At 41.8% G+C, this 18,970-nt stretch overlaps 1 protein-coding gene across 1 annotated transcript in view; it reads right to left on the reverse strand.

Moving 5' to 3' along the window:
• LOC120062169 (cationic amino acid transporter 2-like) overlaps positions 1-14,261 on the reverse strand; it is a 21,642-nt gene extending 7,381 nt beyond the window's left edge. The window contains exons 1-4 of the mRNA XM_039011975.1: positions 14,094-14,261; positions 10,864-11,065; positions 4,465-4,620; positions 4,162-4,339 (exon numbers count right to left, since the gene is read on the reverse strand). Of these exons, the coding sequence (XP_038867903.1) occupies positions 4,162-4,339; positions 4,465-4,620; positions 10,864-11,065; positions 14,094-14,261 (704 nt within the window). The remainder of the gene's footprint in view (positions 1-4,161; positions 4,340-4,464; positions 4,621-10,863; positions 11,066-14,093) is intronic.
• Between the last annotated feature and the right edge of the window lie 4,709 nt (positions 14,262-18,970).

Consider the following 18,970-nt stretch of genomic DNA (forward strand, 5'->3'; position numbering starts at 1 on the left):
ATATATACTGGTCACGTTGACTGTAGAGGTTAGGTTCCTGGAGAGGTCACAATACAAGACATATATACTGGTCACGTTGACTGTAGAGGTTAGGTTCCTGGAGAGGTCACAATACAGGACAAATATACTGGTCACGTTGACTGTAGAGGCTAGGTTCCTGGAGAGGTCACAATACAAGACATATATACTGGTCACGTTGACTGTAGAGGTTAGGTTCCTGGAGAGGTCACAATACAAGACATATATACTGGTCACGTTGACTGTAGAGGTTAGGTTCCTGGAGAGGTCACAATACAAGACATATATACTGGTCACGTTGACTGTAGAGGCTAGGTTCCTGGAGAGGTCACAATACAAGACATATATACTGGTCACGTTAACTGTAGAGGCTAGGTTCCTGGACAGGTCACAATACAAGACATATATACTGGTCACGTTGACTGTAGAGGTTAGGTTCCTGGAGAGTTCACAATACAAGACATATATACTGGTCACGTTGACTGTAGAGGCTAGGTTCCTGGACAGGTCACAATACAAGACATATATACTGGTCACGTTGACTGTAGAGGTTAGGTTCCTGGAGAGATCACAATACAAGACATATATACTGGTCACGTTGACTGTAGAGGCTAGGTTCCTGGACAGGTCACAATACAATACATATATACTGGTCACGTTAACTGTAGAGGTTAGGTTCCTGGAAAGATCACAATACAAGACATATATACTGGTCACGTTGACTGTAGAGGCTAGGTTCCTGGACAGGTCACAATACAAGACATATATACTGGTCACGTTGACTGTAGAGGTTAGGTTCCAGGAGAGATCACAATACAAGACATATATACTGGTCACGTTGACTGTAGAGGCTAGGTTCCTGGAGAGGTCACAATATAGGAAATGTTTGCAAATTTATGAGAGATATAACAGAAATACCTAATTTACATAAGTATTCAGACCCTTTGCAATAAAACTCCAAATTGAGCTCAGGTGCATCCTGTTTCCATTGATGTATCCTTGAGATGTTTCTACAACTTGATTGGAGTCCACCTGTGGTAAATTCTATTGATTGGACATGACTTGGAAAGGCACACACCTGTCGATATAAGGTCCCACAGTTGACAGTGCATGTCAGAGCAAAAACCAAGCCATGAGGTCGAAGGAATTGTCCGCAGAGCACAGATCTGGGGAAGGGTACAAAAACATTTCTGCAGCATTGAAGGTGCCCAAGAACACAGTGGCCTCCACCATTCTTAAATGGAAGAAGTTTGGAACCACCAAGAATCTTCCTAGAGCTGGCCGCCCGGCCAAACTAAGCAATCAGAGGAGAAGGGCCTTGGTCATGGAGGTGTCCAAGAACCCAACGGTCACTCTGACAGAGCTCTAGAGTTCCTCTGTGGAGGTGGGAGAACCTTCAAGGACAACCCTCTCTGCAGCATTCGACCAATCAGGCCTTTATGGTAGAGTGGCCAGATGGAATCCACTCCTCAGTAAAAGGCACATGACAGCCCGCTTGGAGTTTGCCAAAAGGCACCTAAAGGACTCTCAGACCATGAGAAACAAGATTCTCTGGTCTGATGAAAACAAGATTGAACTCTTTGGCCTGAATGCCAAGCCTCACGTCTGGAGGAAACCTGGCACCATCCCTACGGGGAAGCATGGGGGTGGCATCATCATGCTATGGGGATGTTTTTCAGCGGCAGGGACTGGGAGACTAGTCAGGATCGAGGGAAAGATGAACGGAGCAAAGTACAGAGAGATCCTTGATGAAAACCTGCTCCAGAGCGCTCAGGACCTCAGACTGGGGGTGAAGGTTCACCTTCCAACAGGACAATGACCCTAAGCACACAGCCAAGACAACGCAGGTGTGGCTTCGGGACATGTCTCTGAATGTCCTTGAGTGGCCCAGCCAGAGCCCGGACTTTAACCCGATCTAACATTTCTGGAGAGACCTGAAAATAGCTGTGCAGCAACGCTCCCCATCCAACGTGACAGAGCTTGAGATAATCTGCAGAGAAGAATGGGAGAAACTCCCCAAATACAGGTGTGCCAAGCTTGTAGTGTCATACACAAGAAGACTCAAGTAAAGGGTCTGAATACTTATGTAAATGTGATATTTAGGTTTTCATTTTTAATAACTTAGCAAGCATTTCTAAAAACCTGTTTTTGCTTTGTCATTATTATTGTGTTGGGTATTGTGTGTAGATTGATGAGGGAAATAAAACTATTTAATCAATTTTAGAATTAGGCTGTAACGTAACAAAGTGTGGAAAAAGTCAAGGGGTCTGAATACTTTCCGAAGGCACTAACTGTGGAGGTTAGGTTCCTGGAGAGGTCACAATATAGGACATACAGTTGAAGTCGGAAATGTACATACACCTTAGCCATACACATTTAAACTCGGTTTTTCACAATTCCTGACATTAAATCATTGTAAAAATTCTCTGTTTTAGGTCAGTTAGGATCACCACTTTATTTTAAGAATGTGAAATGTCAGAATAATAGTAGAGAGAATGATTTATTTCAGCTTTTATTTCTTTCATCACATTCCCAGTGGGTCAGAAGTTTAAAATACTCAATTAGTATTTGGTAGCATTGCCTTTAAATTGTTTAACTTGGGTCAAACATTTTGCGTAGCCATCCACAAGCTTCCCATAATAAATCGGGTGAATTTTGGCCCATTCCTCCTGACAGAGCTGGTGTAACTGAGTCAGGTTTGTAGGCCTCCTTGCTTGCACACGCTTTTTCAGTTCTGCCCACACATTTTCTATAGGATTGAGGTCAGGGCTTTGTGATGATCACTCCAATACCTTGACTTTGTTGTCCTTAAGCCATTTTGCCACAACTTTGGAAGTATACTTGGGGTCATTGTCCATTTGGAAGACCCATTTGCGACCAAGCTTTAACTTCCTGACTGATGTCTTGAGATGTTGCTTCAATATATCCACGTAATTTTCCTGCCTTATGATGCCATCTATTTTGTGAAGTGCACCAGTCCCTCCTGCAGCAAAGCACCCCCACAACATGATGCTGCCACCCCCGTGGTTCACGGTTGGGATGGTGTTCTTCAGCTTGCAAGCCTCCCCATTTTTACTCCAAACATAACGATGGTCATTATGGCCAAACAGTTCTATTTTTGTTTCATCAGATCAGAGGACATTTCTCCAAAAAGTACGATCTTTGTCCCCATGTGCAGTTGCAAACCGTAGTCTGACTTTTTTATGGCGGTTTTGGAGCAGTGGCTTCTTCCTTGCTGAGCGGCCTTTCAGGTTATGTCGATATATGACTTGTTTTACTGTGGATATAGATACTTTTGTACCTGTTTCCTCCAGCATCTTCACAAGGTCCTTTGCTGTTGTTCTGGGATTGATTTGCACTTTTCGCATTAAAGTACATTCATCTCTAGGAGACATCTCTCCTTCGTACTATTGTTTGTACAGATGAAAGTGGTACCTTCAGGCGTTTGAAAATTGCTCCCAAGGATGAACCAGACTTGTGGAGGTCTGCAATTTGTTTTCTGAGGTCTTGGCTGATTTCTTTTGATTTTCCCATGATGTCAAGCAAAGAGGCACTGAGTTTGAAGGTAGGCCTTGAAATACATCCACAGGTACACCTCCAATTGACTCAAATTATGTAAATTAGCCTATCAGAAGCTTATAAAGCCATGACATCATTTTCTGTAATTGTCCAAGCTGTTTAAAGGCACAGTCAACTTAGTGTATGTAAACTTCTGACCCACTGGAATTGTGATACAGTGAGTTATAAGTGAAATAATCTGTCTGTAAACAATTGTTGGAAAAATGACTTGTGTCATGCACAAAGTAGATGTCCTAACCGACATGCCAAAACTATAGTTTGTTAACAAGAAATGTGTGGAGTGGTTGAAAAACGAGTTTTAATGACTCCAATCTAAGTGTATGTAAACTTCCAACTTCAACTGTATATATATATATACATATAGGGTTGCAAAATTCTAGTAACTTTCCCAATCTTCCCTGGTTTCCCAGAAACCTCTGTTGAATAATTCACGCTAATATTTCCTGCTAATACCACGGCTAAAACCCGCTCACACACTGTCGCCAGTAGAAATGTGTTCAACAACCACTAAAGTTTCTAGCAAGTTTGGTATGATGAAGGATATCTCATGTATTGTAATCAAACATGGTTGCATACTGAAATTCCGCTGTAGCGTTGATGAGCACCTCCTGACTTATGTGCCAGTTCCCGATGTCTCCCTTGGCAAAGCCCGCTACAATGACAAACAGAAGCACCAGGATGTTGACGGCCGTGAAGATCTTGTTGACTATTGCCGATTCCTGGACACCAAAGGCCAGCAGACCTTCACAGGACAGAAACACGTGAAACGTGTTCATCATCATCATCATCATTACCAGACAGTTTTAATGTCTCTATGTTGTTAAACGAACCAGTGATTAATCAGTCAATCAATCTGATTTAGTTTACCTGCCAGGAGCATAATGAGCCCAGCAGCAAAGAAGTCTGGGTATTCTGCGAGGCCCGGGAGGCCCATGTAAAGGTTTTCTTTGAAGAAATTCCCCATGACGTTGCCGATGAGGTCATCAAAGGTTCCGCTCCATGCCCTCGCCACACTGGACGTCCCTGACAGGATAATGACGAGAGGAGATTAGCCATGTGACAATAGATGGATCAATCAACCCTTTACACTGGTGGGAATTGGCCTTTATGGATAGGGCTAAATTAAAATGTTTCTTACAGAAGACACATGAAAAGCATATGCGTAACCATGGTAGCAATTGAAAGGGAACAGTTTAGAGATAATATGAAAATTATTAGACCAAAGGTGAGGGGACACAACAGTTCACCTGACACAAGACTGAATCCAAACATTAAACTGTTAATTTTATGCGCATTTTACATTTACTGTACTTTTCGCCACATTTGTTGACAACGAAATCTGAAAATAGTCTGGATACATTCAGTAACATGATAAGAATATTCCTGGAAAATGTGGGGTAGGTGCAACATAAGACAAGAAAATTACAAGGGTTTGAGTGAGAGGAATAGCTGGTGTCTCCAAGTGGCCACGCATGTCCACAGTTTCTAAGTAATTATAGTTTTCAACTATAAGGTGCTTTTTTAGAGCTCTCCTACTGTAGCTTTGCCATTGGGTATCTAGAGCAGGCAGATGAGTAGTTGTTTTGTTGGAACACAACCCTGCATCCCAGTCATCACACAATTACTGTTCTTGTTTATGGGGTCCAAAAAACTGCCCATTATACATCGCAATCTGGTGGGCATGATTTGAAAGCTTGTTCTCTTGCCAACATGACTAGCTAAGTTATAAAATACGATCTTAGATTGCTTTCACAAGGCAATTCAGAGAAACAGATCATCATTTTGGTGCGGTTCAGAACATTCCAGGGTATGACATAATGTCAAACAATAAACATATTGATCATACATGTTGACACTGTATATGACATGAGTTTTAGGATATTTAAAAAGTGCCCATTTGGACTCAGGGGTGTAATGACGTCAAAGCGGTATTTATTATAATCCTCAACGTCTCATCTTTCATTAAATCCTTTTAATTTACAGAATTTCCCTCAACTCAGACAGATTTTCTTTTTGCAAAAGTTGCCCAATTAGCAGGAGGAAATGGGGGGAAAACGTCTTGTTGCATGTCAGTCAAAACCTCATTCAGCGCAGTACAGCCCACTACGTTCCAATTGAGCCGTTTTTCATCTTCAACCCATATACGGATACGTGTGTAAAGTGCTCCACTGTAAATCCATCAATCAGTACTCATCGTTTTATCACGCAGTGTCATACAGATGGGGCGGCAGGTAGCCTAGTGGTTCGAGCGTTGGATCCCCGAGCTGACAAGGTACAAAATCTGTCATTCTGCCCCTGAACAAGACAGTTTAACCTACTGTTCCTAGGCCGTCATTGAAAATAAGAATTTGTTCTTAATTGACTTGCCTAGTTAAATAAAGGTTTTAAAAAAACATCCATGAGAAGATTACGATAAGAGTAGAGAGTTCATTTTGAATCATCATTTTACTGTATTGTGTCATATCGTACATACCCAGAGCGCAGAGAGCGCCCTAGAGGGGTAGATATGAATGTGATTGGTTAAGTTTAGGCAATAAATGTGATTGGTTAACCTTAGGTAAATGACTCCAACTATCTAGACTCTTAATTATCAGTTAATTTAACTGCCGTTGTTTTTAAGAGCACAGTAGCACCTCCTGGTTGAAACTCCAGACGAGCTTCAATGCCATACAACTCTCCTTCCGTGGCCTCCAACTGCTCTTAAATGCAAGTCAAACTAAATGCATGCTCTTCAACCGATCGCTGCCCGCACCTGCCCACCCGTCCATCATCACTACTCTGGACGGTTCTGACCTAGAATATGCGGACAACTACAAATACCTAGGTGTCTGGTTAGACTGTAAACTCTCCTTCCAGACTCACATTAAGCATCTCCAATCCAAAATTAAATCTAGAATCGGCTTCCTATTTTGCAAAAAAGCGTCCTTCACTCATGCTGCCAAACACACTGTAATGAAACAGGCAGGGAGCATGTCTCAAACCATCGACCTTCTAGCCCGAAGTCCAGCGCACTATCGACTGTGCCAATATGTTTGTCGATATCCCCGCTTATAAACCCAGGGTCTTTACAATACCCTCGTAAAACTGACTATCCTTCCGATTCTTGACTTTGGTGATGTAATTTACAAAATAGCCTACAACACTCTACTGAGCAAATTGGTTGCAGTCTATCACAGTGCCAAAATCACTGAAGCTGGAGACTCATATCTCCCTCACTAACTTTAAGCACCAGCTGTCAGAGCAGCTCACAGATCACTGCACCTGTAAATAGTCCATCTGTCAGGCCCTGACCTTAGAGAGCCTTTTTATTCTCTATTTTGGTTAGGTCAGGGTGTGACTAGGGTGGGTACTCTAGTTTTTGTATTTCTATGTTGGCCTGGTATGGTTCCCAATCAGAGGCAGCTGTCTATCGTTGTCTCTGATTGGGGATCATATTTAGGCAGCCTTTCCACCTGTTGTGTGTGGGATCTTGTTTTTGTATTGTTGCTTTTTAGCCCTACAAAGCTGCACGTTTCGTTTGTTACTCTTTCTTGTTTTGTGCCGGTTATCATAAATAAAAAAATATTAACCTACCCCACACTGCATCTTGGTCCGACCATCCTTCCAACAACAATCGTTACACCATCCAACTACCTCATCCCCATTTTTTGTTGCTCCTTTGCACCCCAGTATCTCTACTTGCACATTCATCTTCTGCACATCTACCACTCCAGTGTTTAAATTGCTAAATTGTATTTTTTTCGCCACTATGGCCTATTTATTGCCTTACCTCCCTTATCCTACCTCATTTGCACACACTATACATAGATTTATTTATTTTATTTTATTTTATTTTCTATTGTGTTATTGACTGTATTTTTGTTTATTCCATGTGTAACTCTGTGTTGTTGTTTGTGTCGCACTGCTTTGCTTTATCTTGGCCAGGTCGCAGTTGTAAATGAGAACTTGTTCTCAACTAGTCTACCTGGTTAAATAAAGGTGAAATAAAAAGATAAATAAAAACTGCTGTTCAAATTCTGTCTCTCTCTCTCTCTCTCTCTCTGCCTCTCAATTCAAATCAATTTAAGGGCTTTATTGGCATGGGAAACATACAGTACATACATACATACATACATACATACATACATACATACATACATACATACATACATACATACTGTACATATACATATCTTAAAAAATATATATTTCCTTTATTACCCTCTAACCCTACCCCCCCTCCCTAAATTGGAGTAAACTAGTGGACAACAACACGTAGGCCTGTATTTTGAGCTTATACATACTATATACATTTTATGGATGCAGTCTATTTTACAAGAGTTTTATTTGGTTTGTTTTTAACTCCTGTCCTTCCTCTACACTCAACCTCGCCCATCTATTTCTGATGTCCATCCGGTTTGATTTATATTTATCATATCTTTCAAACTGTGCTCTTTCAAAAGAGTTCTTAACCTATATGCGTTTTTACGAACACAGTATGTTTTACATTAGTTATCTTGTTGTTATTAGTTGTTATTAGTCCCAACCTTCAGCTCCATTCAACCCCTTACATTTATCTCTTAACATCATCCATATTGGATTTATATTTGCCATATTTTTTTAAAACTGTGCTGTGATGTTTCACAAAAGTCATATTCTCATTCTTTGTACAGATTGTTAATTGAAAATAAACACTACTGCTAAAAGTATTATTATATTATTGATCGATTGACTATGACTTCTCAGATCACCCAGTAGTGCTATCTGCAGAGTTAGCTACAGGTAAATATTGCAATTCTTCAACCATTTCTGAATCTGCGACCAAAAACAAGCTACATATGGACATTACCAAAACAAATGATCTAATTATTCTGCCTCTTCGCAGCAAAATCTGCAGAGCGGAGAGGATTGTATCCCCCATATAAGTAACATTCTGTTGGCTGAAAGAATTCCGAATAATTATTTAAATTGAAAAATGTGAAGTTTGCGCATCAGTTCATAAAACCATGTGCCGTGGAATCGGTACGTCAAAAATCTCTTCCCAACTATTTTGCCATCTATATGGTACTGCTATCAAATTTTTGGTCCTTAAATGAAACTGGTATATATTTTTATTTATCACAATTCTCTTTAACCAATGATGGTCTTTAACGCAGGGCCGACAGACAAGTTCCTTACCTTTTCCCCCTTCCACTTTCCTCATCCATTCTTTGAGGTAATGCTGCAATTAGTTGGTTGTAATTTTGGGTAGAGCAGACATTTCCATATCTTTTAGTTAGCTGCATGTATGACATAACTCCACCAGTGGTCTTTATGATATCATTTACAAAGATTATACCTTTTTTTATTGTTTTTTTATTTAATTTAACCATTATTTAACTAGGCAAGTCAGTTAAGAACAAATTCTTATTTACAATGACGGCCTATCAAAAGGCAAAAGGCCTCCTAATATATTTGAGTTTAACCACAATATTTGTTAGATTATTTGTTCTGTCTTTTTTGGTGGATTAAATTGAAATTGCAACCGACTTTCTATAGTTAATATTTATAGCGATATTTGGAGGATGATTTCCTTTTCAAATAACTGAAGTGAGAGGTCTAATGCTTCAGTATTTAATGATTTCTGCCCTCCGAATTCATATTCATTATATAAATTAGGCCCGTTTAATTTTGTCTGGCCGTTCCAAATAAAGTGCAATATTTTTTTCTCATATAATTTAAAAAGCAGGTCGCTAGGTGTAAGCAAGACCATAAGACAATAGGTAAACTGGGATATGACTAAAGAGTTAATCAGGGTAAACTGGGATATGACTAAAGAGTTAATCAAGGTAAACAGGGGTATGACTAAAGAGTTAATCAGGGTAAACTGTGATATGACTAAAGAGTTAATCAGGGTAAACTGGGATATGACTAAAGAGTTCATCAGGGTGATTTTTCCACAAATGGACAGGTATTTTCCTTTCCATGGTAGCAAGATCTTATCTATTTTTGCAAACTTTCTCTTAAAATGTATTGTAGTGAGATCGTTTCTTTCTTTCAGGATATGTATACCGAGTATGTCCACATCACCATCAGACCATTTTATTGGTAAACTACACGGTAATGTAAAAGTAGTATTTTCGTGTGATCCAATACATAATATAGTTCACGGATCATAATTTGGTTGTAATCCAGAGAGCTTAGAAAAAGTATCTAGATCCTTTATGAGGCCGTGGAGGGATTCTAATTGTGGATTTAAAAGAAAACATGAATCATCAGCGTACAATGACACCTTTGTTGATAAGCCACAGATTTCTAATCCCTTAATATTATTGTTGGATCTAATTTTAACAGCTAACATTTAGATGGCCACAATAAATACATATGCCGATAGTGGACAACCTTGTTTTACTCCTCTTGACAGTTTAAAACTTTCTGAGAAGTAACCATTCTTTACTCTTTTACACCAAGGTTACTACACATGATTTTAACCCATTTTATTAGAGATTCTCCAAAATGTAAATGTTCCAGGCATTTATATATAAACTCCAGTCGTACTTAATCAAAAGCCTTTTTAAAGTCCGCTATGAAGAGCAGGACTGGTTTTCTAGATTTTTCATATTGCTTTTTTGTTTCCAGTACTTGCCTTATATTATCTTCAATGTGTCGTCCATGTAAAAAACCTGTCTGATTAGAATGAATAATGTCCGACAAAACCTTTTAAATTCTATACATTTTTCTAGAATTTTTGCATCACAACACTGAAGTGTAAAGGGCCTACAATTCTTTAAATGGACTGGATCTTTATATTTGGACTGGATCTTTATATTTCTCACTTTGTATCCTTGCATGATTCTTGCCATTCTCCTTTGACCTCTCTCATCAACAAGCTATTTTCACCCACAGGACTGCCTCTGACTGGATGTTTTGTGTTTGTTGCGTCATTCTTGGTAAACCCTAGACACTGTCGTGTGTGAAAAGCTCAGGAGGACGGCTGTTTCTGAGATACTGAATCCGGCACGCCTGGCACCGACGATCATACCATTATCAAAGTCGCTTAGGTCACACGTTTTGCCCATTCTAACGTTCAATCGATCAGTAACTGAATGCCTCGATGCCCGTCTGCCTGCTTTATATAGGAAGCCACAGCCACGTGACTGTCTATAGGAGCGATCCATTTTCGTGAACGGGGTGGCGTACCTAATAAACTGGCCTGTGAGTGTAGATCAGATAGGAATAGTTCACTCCCAAAATCATAGTTAGGAAAACTCCTGAAGCAGAATGAAGTAGTATGCAGTTGTATCTTACCTATGACGTAGGACAGCAACAGATTCCATCCGGTAATAAATGCCAGTAGCTCTCCCACCGTCACATAGCTGTACAGATACGCAGACCCCGTTTTGGGGACGCGGGCCCCGAACTCAGCGTAGCACAAGCCGGCAAAGATGGAGGCCACGGCAGCGATGAAGAAGGATATGATGATGCTGGGACCTGACGACGTCCTGGCAACCTAATAGATATGGATAATCAATTAAATTGATTTTATAAATCCCTTTTTATATCAGCAGTTTCCAGATACCCGGCCAAAACCCTAAAGAGCAAGCAATACAGATGCAGAAGCCCAGTGGCTAGGGAAATGTCACGTAGGTCGTAATGTGAAAGAGAGGAGGACCAAGGCGCAGCGTGAAGTGAATGCATTCTTCTCTATTTATTTAACGAAAACGAAGAACACTCAAACAGACTTACAAAACAACAAACGAACGTGACGCTATAATATAAACAAGTGCAGACACAGGCAACTTACACATAGACAATAACCCACAACCCACAATACAAAACAGGCTACCTAAATATGGTTCCCAATCAGAGACAACGCAAAACACCTGTCTCTGATTGAGAACCATATCAGGCCAAACACATAGAAATAGACAAACCAGACATACAACATAGAATGCCCACTCAGATCACACCCTGACCAAACAAAACATAAAACATACAAAGCAAACTATGGTCAGGGCGTGACAGGAAACTCCCTAAAATATTATAGAACGGTCCGGACACTGTTTTTGCGATTTCACTTATTTTTTTAACTTACCCCAACCAGCAATTCACTTCCTCATCCTCATTGTGCATTATATACAATTTAATGTGTACACCATCTGGTGACCTGCATCACTATACTGAGAGCGTTTGACATATTTGGTTATTTCTGGAGCATTTGTTCATGTTTTTTCAGAGCACCCATACTGCACAGCGAGAATGAGGAAGTGAATCACTGGTTGGGGTAAGTTTCTCAAAAACAAATGAAATCACACCCTTTTACGCTGCTATTCTCTGTTTATCATCTATGCATAGTCACTTTACCTCTACCTACATGTATTGTACCTATTACCTCAATTACCTCGACCGGTGCCCCCGCACATTACCGCTACCCCCTGTATATAGCCTCGCTATTGTTATTTTACTGCTGCTCTTCAATTATTTGTTAATTTTATTTCAAATTTTTTTACTTATCTATTTTTTACTTAACACTTGTTTTTCTTAAAACTGTATTGTTGGTTACAGGATTGTAAGTAAGCATTTCCCTGTAAGGTCTAAACCTGTTGTATTCGGCGCTTGTGAGAAATACAATTTGACATCAGAGGGCAGCATCAGACCAACTTCCTGGAATGGCCTACGCCTTAAAGTTGGCAGTTGTGTCTAAATAAAAACACTGTTTTTAACCCTTAAGTGTTCTTACTGTATTTATAAGGTTCTAAAATAGTTGGAGTACATCTTTAAATATATTCAACCATTATCTTGTAAGATGGATGTCACGCCCCCCCAGGCGTCAAACCTGCGATGGATCGAAATCTCTATATGTTATATGTATACAGTACCAGTCAAAAGTTTGGACACACCTACTCATTCAGGGGTTTTTCTTTATTTTTACTATTTTCTACATTGTAGAATAATAGTGAAGAAATCAAAACTATGAAATAACACATACGGAATCATGTATTAGCCAAAAAAGTGTTAAACAATTCAAAATATATTTTATATTTGAGATTCTTCAAAGTAGCCACTCTTTGCCTTGATGACAGCTTTGCCCACTCTTGAATGAATCTACATATCTGCCAAATGTGGTGTTTTTATCACAAACTGAATGATTATTATGCTTCACTATAGTTTATAGTTACGTAAAAGTGTTACATTAAAATGTTAGCTTAAAGTGTTACGATAAAGGGTTACGTTAAATTGTTATGTTAAAATGTTACATTAAAGTGTTACATTAAAGCATTACATTAAAGCATTACATTAAAGCGTTACATTAAATTGTTACGTTAAAATGTTACATTAAAGTGTTACATATGGCTAAGTGTTAAAGTATTAAAAAGTGTTGACAGGTAAAGGTGAAAAAATTTAAAAGGATAAATGCAACAATCAGATATGTATCCATATATCACCCCCTAGGTACTCCCCACCCCCTAGGTACTCCCCACCCCCAGGGTACTCCCCACCCCCTAGGTACTCCCCACCCCCAGGGTACTCCCCACCCCCAGGGTACTCCCCACCCCCTAGGTACTCCCCACCCCCAGGGTACTCCCCACCCCCTAGGTACTCCCCACCCCCAGGGTACTCCCCACCCCCTAGGTACTCCCCACCCCCAGGGTACTCCCCACCCCCTAGGTACTCCCCACCCCCTAGGTACTCCCCACCCCAGGGTACTCCCCACCCCCTAGGTACTCCCCACCCCCAGGGTACTCCCCACCCCCTAGGTACTCCCCACCCCAGGGTACTCCCCACCCCCTAGGTAATCCCCACCCCCTAGGTAATCCCCACCCCTAGGTAATCCCCGCCCCCTAGGTAATCCCCACCCCCTAGGTAATCCCCACCCCCTAGGTACTCCCCACCCCCTAGGTACTCCCCACCCCCTAGGTAATCCCCACCCCCTAGGTAATCCCCACCCCCTAGGTACTCCCCACCCCCTAAGTACTCCCCACCCCCAGGGTACTCCCCACCCCCTAGGTACTCCCCACCCCCTAGGTACTCCCCACCCCCTAGGTACTCCCCACCCCCAGGGTACTCCCCACCCCCTAGGTAATCCCCACCCCCTAGGTAATCCCCACCCCCTAGGTAATCCCCGCCCCCAGGTAATCCCCACCCCCTAGGTAATCCCCACCCCCTAGGTAATCCCCACCCCCTAGGTAATCCCTGCCCCCTAGGTAATCCCCACCCCCTAAGTACTCCCCACCCCCAGGGTACTCCCCACTCCCTAGGTACTCCCCACCCCCTAGGTACTCCCCACCCCCAGGGTACTCCCCACCCCCTAGGTAATCCCCACCCCCTAGGTAATCCCCACCCCCTAGGTAATCCCCGCCCCCAGGTAATCCCCACCCCCTAGGTAATCCCCACCCCCTAGGTAATCCCCACCCCCTAGGTAATCCCTGCCCCCTAGGTAATCCCCACCCCCTAGGTAATCCCCACCCCCAGGGCCACCAAGTCAACAGTGTTAAATTAAAATAAATGAGTTAACTAAGAAGAAGTTGTATCCTTACCTCTCCAGAGAGAACGTAGACCCCTGCCCCCAGGGTACTCCCCACTCCTAGGGCCACCAGGTCCAGGGTGGTGAGACAGCGGTTGAAAGTGGACTCCTCTCCCTCGGGCTCCAGAGGTTTTCTCCTGGACAAGCTCCGTACAAAGGAGCTCAATGATTGGCAGGTCATCCTTCTATTGGGGTCAGGGGTTGGGGGAGGGAGAGAGGGGGGGATGTAATGAGAGAAGGTAGAGAGAGAAAAGGGGATCAGTGGGGGGGGGGGGGGGGGGGGGGGGGGGTCAGTGGGGGGGGTCACCCCTAACACCGAATCCTTCCTGACTACATGATGTTCAAGAACATTACTTTCTAATAAGTTCAAAAGTTACATTGAAGAAAATACCTTTAAAACTGTCTGTCTTTACCACAGTTTGAAAGATCAGCAGTATAATATCAGAAACATTATCAATAACCTTGATCAGTTTCCATGTATTTCATGAAGTCTTCTATATGCAAACCGTGCTATTTGTAAATCCACGGTAAAATCCATAAGCTACTTTATGGATTGTCCCTATCAGTAACATTCTTACACAAGGCTCGCTAACTCCAAAAGTTCAGCACCACTGAGTGACAAGTTTGCATTCTTCTTTTAAAATGGCCCAAAATCACTATCATTAATCTACCAAATATGAAATACATAAAGATTTGTTTGTCTGCTTATCTGTTAGTGAGTGATTCCCTGCTACAGAGCTGTGCTGTGTATAGGAGAGACAATTGATCGTGTTGATTATTCCTTCCTTCAATCACTTCATTATTTTATGCCTCCTCCTTTATCACCTGCCTGACAGAAGATTTCTGTTGCTTGTCGTTTTTCTCCTGATGCCCACTGGCTCTATAACTACGCCCTAACCTGCTACATGACTCATGACTCTAGCCAAAACTTAACTTGACAACTTTTATCCATGGGATAAAACTAAATGAGTCAAGTATTTAAGGAAATATTTACGGTATGTCATGTAAATACATGTTAATTAAACAGATATGTCATATAAAAACATGTATTAGGAATGTAATATCTAATAACAGGTGTGTGAATCAATAGAATGTGTACTCACCTCACGATAGAAGTTCCATGTTGTTATGTGTTCTGAGACGGAACATTAAGAATCAGAGACATTCCATTCAGCTCTCTCTCTCTCTCTCTCTCTCTCTCTCTCTCTCTCTCTCTCTCTCTCTCTCTCTCTCTCTCTCTCTCTCTCTCTCTCTCTCTCTCTCTCTCTCTCTCTCTCTCTCTCTCTCTCTCTCTCTCTCTCTCTCTCTCTCTCTCTCTCTCTCTCCACTGGGTGTTCGGCAGGGCCACTGCTCCCTCCTTCCTTACATTGGAGAGGACAAAAACAGAGGGGGAAGAATAAACCAGAGAATGATCCGCGAGCTAAATACCACTATCTCGGTGGAGAATATATACAGTGGGGTATGAAATGATTGACACACTGTTTAAAGATGAGCAAAAATGAATGTATAAAATATGTAAATAATTCAAATACTGAGCTATATTGTATGCTCCAAACATTTTGGAAATGATTTTATACTAATACAATTGGTCAGAGAAAGAGATTTTGTTTAACTATAAATATTTGTTTTTCTCAAAAAGGTAGGGGTCAACATTTTTTTTCAATTTCTCACTTTGCGAGAATAACGCCACCGATTTTGAACCCTTTTTGAGAAACAAAAATATGACTTGTTAAACAAAATCTATTTCTCTGAGCAATTTGTATTCGTATATAATAATACAAATTCCAAAAATGTTTTAGCATACGATGTACATGTAACTGCCAAAATAAAGGAAACACCAACATAAAGTGTTTTAATAAGGTGTTGGGGGCACCACGAGCCAGAACAGCTTCAATGCACCTTGGCATAGATTCTACAAGTGTCTGGAACTCGATTTCTTCCATGAGAAATTCCATCATTTGGTGTTTTGTTGATGGTGGATAACTGTCTCAGGAACCACAACAGAATCTCCCCTAAGTGTTCAATTGGGTTGAGATCTGGTGACTGAGACGGCCATGGCATATGGGTTTACATCGTTTTCATGCTCATCAACCCGTTCAGTGACCTCTCGTGCCCTGTGGATGGGGGCATTGTCATCCTATGGGGGCATAGTCAGAGTAGCCAAAATAATGGCCTGCCCAGTATTGTTATACATGACCCTAAGCATTATGGGATGTTAATTCCTTTATTAAATCAGGAAGGGTGTCAATAATTTCGGACCCCACTGTGACTGTCTGTCCACGCAGTTTCTTTCTCGGGGCACTCTACGACACACCCTGCATTGTTGCCCCGTACCTATCATCTCAGTTAGGTCCCTGCCGACTCTGGAGACAAGGTTATGTTTTTCTCTGCGATGTAGTTCCCAGCCAGCTCTCTGTCAGCAGCTGAGAGGCAGCCCTAACTATCAACCCTGACAGATAAAGTCAAAATAATCACTATTAACTAATAGGTAATGTCATAATTATCCCTATCGGCCTTGTTAGCTAGATTATTAAGATGAGAGAGAGAGAGAGAGAGAGAGAGAGAGCAAGAGTGACGGAGAGAGAGAGAGAGAGAGAGAGAGAGAGAGAGAGAGAGAGAGAGAGAGAGAGAGAGAGAGAGAGAGAGAGAGAGTGGGATGGCAGAGAGAAAGATTAAAGAGAGGGGGGGTCGAGAGAGAGGTTAGAGAATGAAAGGGAGAGATGGACAGAGAGAAAGAGAGACACGGAGAGAGAGAAAGAGAGAGTGAGAGAAAGAAAGAGTGAGAGAGAGAGAGATTGAAAAAGAGAGAAGGGGACAAAGCTGCTGTCATGGTTTATAACCTTGGTTCGGGCTCTTTGTGACTGAGCGGTTGTTTAGATTTATTTCCCCCTGAGTCTCCTCTCGTCTCCCATAAAGGGATTTCAGCCAACCCTAATCCCTCCTGACGTCCACCTCCCTACCCAGGGACGGACTGAGACCAGAAATCAGCCCGGTTATTTCTAACACACCAGACAAATTATTTTCTTTATTGAGGCCTCCATTATTATCTAAATAATGAGAATTCAGCCCATCTGGCATTTTTCCCAACTGCCCTACGGCCAGTCCGTTTCTGTCACTACCCCAGGCCTGCCTCTCCACCCCTGGCCCACCCCTGCCAACCTGCCTCAGTGCACGCCCGTGTACCTTTGACCAGTCTCCTCATGGCTCAGGTCTCCTGCCCCAGGGCCCCATATCTGCACATCTCAAAACACGGATAAGTTCTTCAGAGTACCAGTAATGATATTGGTAATGTTAAACCACAGAGGTGTGCTTCTGTGGAACACACACACACACACACACACACACACACACACACACACACACACACACACACACACACACACACACACATATATATACACACACACACACACACACACACACACACACACACACACACACACACACACATACACATACACACACACACACACACACACACACACACACACACACACACACATATATATACACACATATATACATATATACACACACACACACACACACACACACACACACACACACACACACACACACACACACACACACACACACACACATACACACTGCTGTGGAACAGAACTGTCGTAGTTCGTGAGGAAGGTTTATAAGCAGAGAGAGATAGCGAGGAGACAGAATCACACTGAACCTCAGTAAAGTTCACATGCACACTGAGGTAGTGTCCCAAATGGAACCCTATTCCCAATACAGTGGCACTACTTCTGACCAGCGTCCTATGGGCCCTAGTCAAAAGTAGTGCACTATAAAGGGAATAAGGTCCCATTTGAGACCAGGTTAGAATCAAGTCACTTCCCTGTGTGCTCGGACAGTGGGTTTTAACATGGAGAAACAAGTCAACCTGACAGATTGTACATACACCAATGCATTCAGGCAGGAAAATTGCATATATTTATAAATATGCCAAATTGAAAAGCTACAAAGTTCTCTCTCTCTCTTACCTCTTACTAGTTTACTGTCTATCTCTTTTTCTCCCCAACAAGCACCACTCTATAAATACATACTTTGAATAGAGTCTTTACCTTGTCTCAAGTTCTCCCAGACCAAGACTGCTATTTAATAGTTGTTGTTGTTTATCCCGAGTGGACGGACAAATATAGCCTCTGTCTGTGTTTACTCTTATAAGGGCAAAGTGATTTTTACGGCCATATATACAAGGCTGTGTTGTGTGACCCTCCTACTCACTAGATTTAGCGACAAAGTAGCCTTTCTGACTGGCTGCTGAATCTGGCTCCGTTTGGCCCATAATGTCCTCATTATTACACACAGTCTGAGTCCCAACTGGCACCCTATTCCCTATGTAGTGCACTACTTTTGACCAGAGCCCTATCAAACTACGTAGGGAATAGGGTGCCATTTGGGACATATCCACAGTCAGGACGACAGGGTGAGAACTGTGAACAAATCCCGTGCTGAATGTCAGAAATGCTTTTGTGCTGTACACTCTACTCTTTAGTTTTTTTGGGGGTTGAACCCACATACTGTGGTCACACGGGAACGTAAATGTTATTGATAAAAAAGTGGGGCTTTTGTTTTTGGGGATGTCTTGTGACTTTGAGATGGAGTTGAACAAGTTGAGATACAGAGATGTGAGGGTGGGAACTCATATCTGTCAAGGAATCTGATGACGTATTCTATGTCATGCAGTGCTGAAGCAACAGAGAGCAGTATATCAAATCAAAGTTCATTGGTCACATACACAGATTTGCAGATGTTATCGCAGGTGCAGCGAAATGCTTATGTTTTTTTTTTAGCTCCAACAGTGCAGTTATATCTAGCAATATAATAACCAAAACATTTTTAAAAAGCAAGAAATTAGCAAATATCAGA

The sequence above is a fragment of the Salvelinus namaycush genome, chromosome 17 (genome assembly GCF_016432855.1).
Source record: "Salvelinus namaycush isolate Seneca chromosome 17, SaNama_1.0, whole genome shotgun sequence".
NCBI classification, from domain to species: Eukaryota; Metazoa; Chordata; class Actinopteri; order Salmoniformes; family Salmonidae; genus Salvelinus; species Salvelinus namaycush.